General features: G+C 35.0%; 1 protein-coding gene across 3 annotated transcripts in view; it reads right to left on the bottom strand.

Annotated features, from left to right (window-relative positions):
• Nucleotides 1-5,000, bottom strand: part of LOC106882885 (transmembrane protein 47) — a 123,431-nt gene that overhangs the window by 31 nt on the left and 118,400 nt on the right. For all 3 annotated transcript variants that reach the window (XM_089357792.1, XM_052970760.2, XM_052970759.2), the window contains 2 exons: nucleotides 2,390-2,539; nucleotides 1-1,153 (listed from right to left, as the gene is read on the bottom strand). The exon at nucleotides 1-1,153 is cut by the window's left edge and continues 31 nt beyond it. In XM_089357792.1, the coding sequence (XP_089213918.1) occupies nucleotides 918-1,153; nucleotides 2,390-2,539 (386 nt within the window). In that variant the 3' untranslated portion in view covers nucleotides 1-917. The remainder of the gene's footprint in view (nucleotides 1,154-2,389; nucleotides 2,540-5,000) is intronic.

The raw sequence follows: 5,000 nt of genomic DNA, 5'->3' as shown, positions 1-5,000 counted from the left end.
TTTCAAAATTTATTTCAGAAGTTTATTCGTCTTTACAAAACCTAATTCTTTCCTCAGTATTACACTGGTGTATGTATATATATATATATATGTGTGTGTGTATATGTAAGTATATATATATAAATATATATATGTGTGTGTGTGTGTGTGTGTGTGTGTGTGTGTGTATATATGTATACACATATATATATATATATATATATATATATATATATATATATATATACGTGTATGTCTGTATATATATATATATATATATATATATATATATATATGCACACACACACATACATGCATACATACATATATGTATATTATACTCACACACATATATAAATATATACGCATACATGTAAATATGTGTAGCTGTCACTCTATTTGTTTTGCTGATTGATCATAAAGTGTATCTGAAAATCCCGTTGGTGATGAATTCATAATTCACCAATTTTTTCTATGGTGATGTGAGGGATTCAACAATCCTGTTAAGTCTGTGAAGAAGTGAATGGGTTAAGATACAACTGTCTCTTTGTCCTTAGTCACTTGCAAAAGAATTACTCTAAAGAATAGCAAGTGAGAATACCAATCACCCTCAATTCTATTGTCCGACAAAGTTTTAACTTTGTAATGTTCTGTTTTTCATCTTTTTTGCGCTTAGTTTTTGTATTTTCTCAATAATTTAAAAATAAATTAAAAATAAAATAGAGAGGAAAAAATAGATGAATTTTTTGCTTTTAAATAAAAAAAAAAAAAAACGACAGCAACCAAAATACTTGTTTATATTACGCCCCCTTGATTTTGGAACTCTTCAGGATAATTTGAGGCCTCAGCATCTTTCAGGGCTTGTGGTTAGGGTTTAGGGTAGAAATAGGAGAACAGCATTGACATTTATTCTTTATTTTGGTTTTCTTATTTCATGTTCAAGTGGTTGCTTCAGTTTCATAGTCGTTTTCATTATACACTGTCTTTTCGTGATAAGTTATCTCTTCACTTTCTTTGTCCAGAAGCAGCAGAATGCAGGCACCAGTCATGAATATAACAGCACCCCAGCCAACACCATATGCCCAACCAAATTCCCATGGGACATCGTCATCTTCGGGAAGCTCACTACGGAATTTTATAGGAAAAGTAATGAGTCCGATACATCCACAGATAACTGAAACAGAAAGGAAATAAAAATAGGAATCACTTGTGGAATTCTGTTGAAATATCTAAGAAAATGAATGATGAAAGAACAGGAAAGATGCAGGATATACTAATGTGTTGATTGCATCTGCTTGATGATGAGGCTTTTGAATTAGATAAGCAGTTAAGATTTTATCTAATGTTCTGTCTACTACATCACTAAAAGAAAAGGAGCAAAGTTATTTCACTGAAGTATTCCAGCTATTGTTGAACAGCCTTTAATTAGACTGTCTGTGTTTTGCACAAAGCTTGACAGGTTGTCATATACTGATGGCAGTGGTTTTGTCAATCTCATTGGATATGTAACATGTCTGTTCTGTTGACATCAAATTCACATACACAGTTGACATATACTTTGACATTTTGAGCTCTTCTATGATCTTTCTTTGCCCCTTTTCTATATGTGTGTGTACAGATTTAAATAAATAAATATACATACATACATATATAAATACACACACAAACACGTATATATATATATATATATATATATATATAAAACAACTACAGACAGCTGTGACATAAACCACATTTTTCTATTTGAACTTTTTGAAAATCATTGTAAACTGTGAAACTAGTTAAGCTTTAAATATATTAATAAAAAATATTTTAACTATTCTCAGTGCATTTTCAACTATTTTTCCTGTATTTCTACCCATGGGGAATAAAATAACTTTGTTTTCTATATATATATATATATATATATATATATATATATATATATATATATATATATATATATATGATAGCCATCCATTTGTGACTGAGGAAGACCATTGCCGACCTTCAGGAACATTGTGCGCTCTAGGACTAACTTATATTTTGCATTTGTGGCTCCATTGGTGGCTAATGAGCCCTGCTCTTGACAAGCATACACGACTGCAAACATTGCAGATTAAGCTTCCCCCATTCACTATACGAGCCGTGCGCTTTCACGCAGCTCACTTAAATTCTTCATGCTAGATACGTGCTCTCTCAAAAGTGTCGATCCCCTCCTTAACTTGCTTCCTCCATCTGTGGCGATGACAGGCATTGTTCTCCCAGTCAGTGTCCTGCATATCAACGGCCTTTAATGAGGACTTGACACGGTCCTTATATATAAACAACTCTATGTATTTATGTAATTTTCAATGTATATACACCAATGTGTGTATGTATTATAGCACCACAAAAATAATAACAGTAAATATCAATGTAGTCAACTTACTTGCTAGAAGCATGATGCCCCTTGCAACACTGTACATGAGATATTTCAACTTGCAATTTTTCGTATTCAGACCAATAATAGCAGCAAATGTTGCAAGAAGACATATCAATAATGACAAGATGCACATAGCAGCACAAGCCGATCTCCAGGCTGGAAAGACATAAAGAGAAGAACATTAACATATACAGAAGAGGAAATATTAAGTTCATGAGACATATGTTGATGTTATATTGTTGTTGTCTTGGGAAGGTCATTATACCAATAACACTGTGTATCACTATTAATCCCTTGAAACTTTGCTTTAGTGACCTGGACATCAATGTTTTCAAACTGACTCTATTTTCCATTTCATTTCAGGCAGATTCAGGGCTGAGTTGCTGAAGCAGAAATATCGTTTTGGCAAATATTCTGCTCACTAACACAGATTTGTTTGTCATTTGCTTGACCTTAACCACACAAGCATGTCCCTTAGTGTCTGACAATATGTGCATCTCTGATCATGACCAGGAGTAGCTGGGGTACATCATAGTGATGTGTTGAGAAGGATTCTTTGGGGTTTGAATAAATGTAAGAAAAGCAAAGTTTATTAGCCAGTTTTCATACTTTCTAGAGTTTAGCAAATTGGAATTAAAAGTTGCTACTCAAGGACAAAAATCATCTTACATAGTGTAATAAATACATGCACTGGTTCTATTTCACTTCTTTATCATTATTTGTTAACTGATAAACCATCTTTATGGATAATCCATTAATAACTTTACAGAAAGGATTAAATACAATTTAATTTGCACCAATTATTAATGAGATAAAGATCATATACCTTAATTATCTTAATGAAACCCTTTAGCATTCAGATTATTCTGTCAAATGTAATGCTTTACTTTGAATTAATTAAGCATTATCTCATAGCTTTGAGATTTTGATGATGCGCTAGCTTATTTTTAAAATGATATTCTGGGGTAGTTGTGAGGGGTCAGGTCTAGCTGGTTGGAGCATGTTGTTGGCACTCCTTCGCTTACGATGTCGAGGGTTCCAGCTGATCAGATCAACGGAACAGCCTGCTCGTGAAATTAATGTGCAAGTGGCTGAGCACTCCACAGACACGTGTACCCTTAACGTAGTTCTTGGGGATATTCAGCATGACACAGTGTGACAAGGCTGACCCTTTGAATTACAGGCACAACAGAAACAGGAAGTAAGAGTGAGAGAAAGTTGTGGTGAAAGAGTACAGCAGGGTTCGCCACCATCCCCTACCGGAGCCTCGTGGAGCTTTAGGTGTTTTCGCTCAATAAACACTCACAACGCCCGGTCTGGGAATCAAAACCGCGAGTCCGCTGCCCTAACCACTGGGCCATTGCGCTTCCACAGTTTGAGCATTAAGCAGGAAGAATATTTGAGCCAGATGTGGCCAGCTAAAATGTTAAAACGTTAATTAAGCAGCTAATTTGGTGTAATTCCTTCAGTTTCCAGATTGGTTTTACCAAATGTTATAGCTATTTGGTATTGCTACATTGCTGATTGGTATACTTTTGTCATTTTTGTTAAGGAGAGTGATTATCAGGTTCATTGTAAGCTATCTAGTGCTGTGATTTTATATGCTTCAGTTTTTACAGCGTTTCAACATTGCCCTAAAGAAGAATCAGATGCAGCCGTGTAAGGGAGTAGATCCCCTTTGCTTTTCACCCACCCTTTGTTTGGTGGTGTGAGAGGATCAATAGCAAAATACCAATCCAGGGTAATGGATTGATGGAACTATTAGGGGGTCAGGCAAGATACCTTGTGGTCTCTGTTCTGGCTCATTGCATTCTGACTGCGACACCTGTAATGACACCTGTAGTTGTATCATGTGAAGCTTGTTGCATTTCGCTTGGATAAACATTGATTGTATGCTGCTTTCTGTCCCTTCTTTCACCATTTTCTAACAAGTTATAATACACTTGAGGGCTGTATACAATAAGTTCATTATTAATATTTTAAGAAATCATTCAAAGAATGTTTTGGAGGAAATTTGACTGTTATTTCTTGAGCAGCTAATGACTAGGTAGTGGCTGCATAATGATATCCGTGGGGCAACTGATGATGGAAGTATGTTAGATTATTGGCATGGCTGTTTTTTTTTATATGTGGAATAGTATTGTTGGATTGTTGGTATGGCTGTGAAGTAGTATTATAACACACCATTTCACAATGTAACCTCGTGGATATCGTTGGCGATTTTTGCTTCCTCTGTCTTTCCTTTCTTTGGACTTTCCTATGTTTCTGACGAAGAGCTCCGCTCGAAACGTCAAATTCTCTTATTTTCCTTTCCCGAGCGTCCAGTAACACAATCTGTATCACATCCTCACGTTGTTTTTTTGTCGTTTTCCTTTTTTGAACCTATACATACATATATATATATATATATATATATATATATATATATATATATGAAATGAGACTGTTGCATCTTTCATGCTTTTGACTACTGATTTGCTTGATCAGGACTAACCTAAAACTAAAACAACCAACAACAATGACTTTTACTTGACAACCTGCCTCCCTCCCTGTTCCTACCCATTCCTATACCACCACTACCATCTCTACCATAATTGGCTTCATTGCTAACCTGGTA

The sequence above is a fragment of the Octopus bimaculoides genome, chromosome 9 (genome assembly GCF_046866305.1).
Source record: "Octopus bimaculoides isolate indiv1 chromosome 9, ASM4686630v1, whole genome shotgun sequence".
Lineage (NCBI taxonomy): Eukaryota > Metazoa > Mollusca > Cephalopoda > Octopoda > Octopodidae > Octopus > Octopus bimaculoides.
Note: the sequence above shows the minus strand (reverse complement) of the source record. Positions and strands in the feature narration are given on the sequence as shown.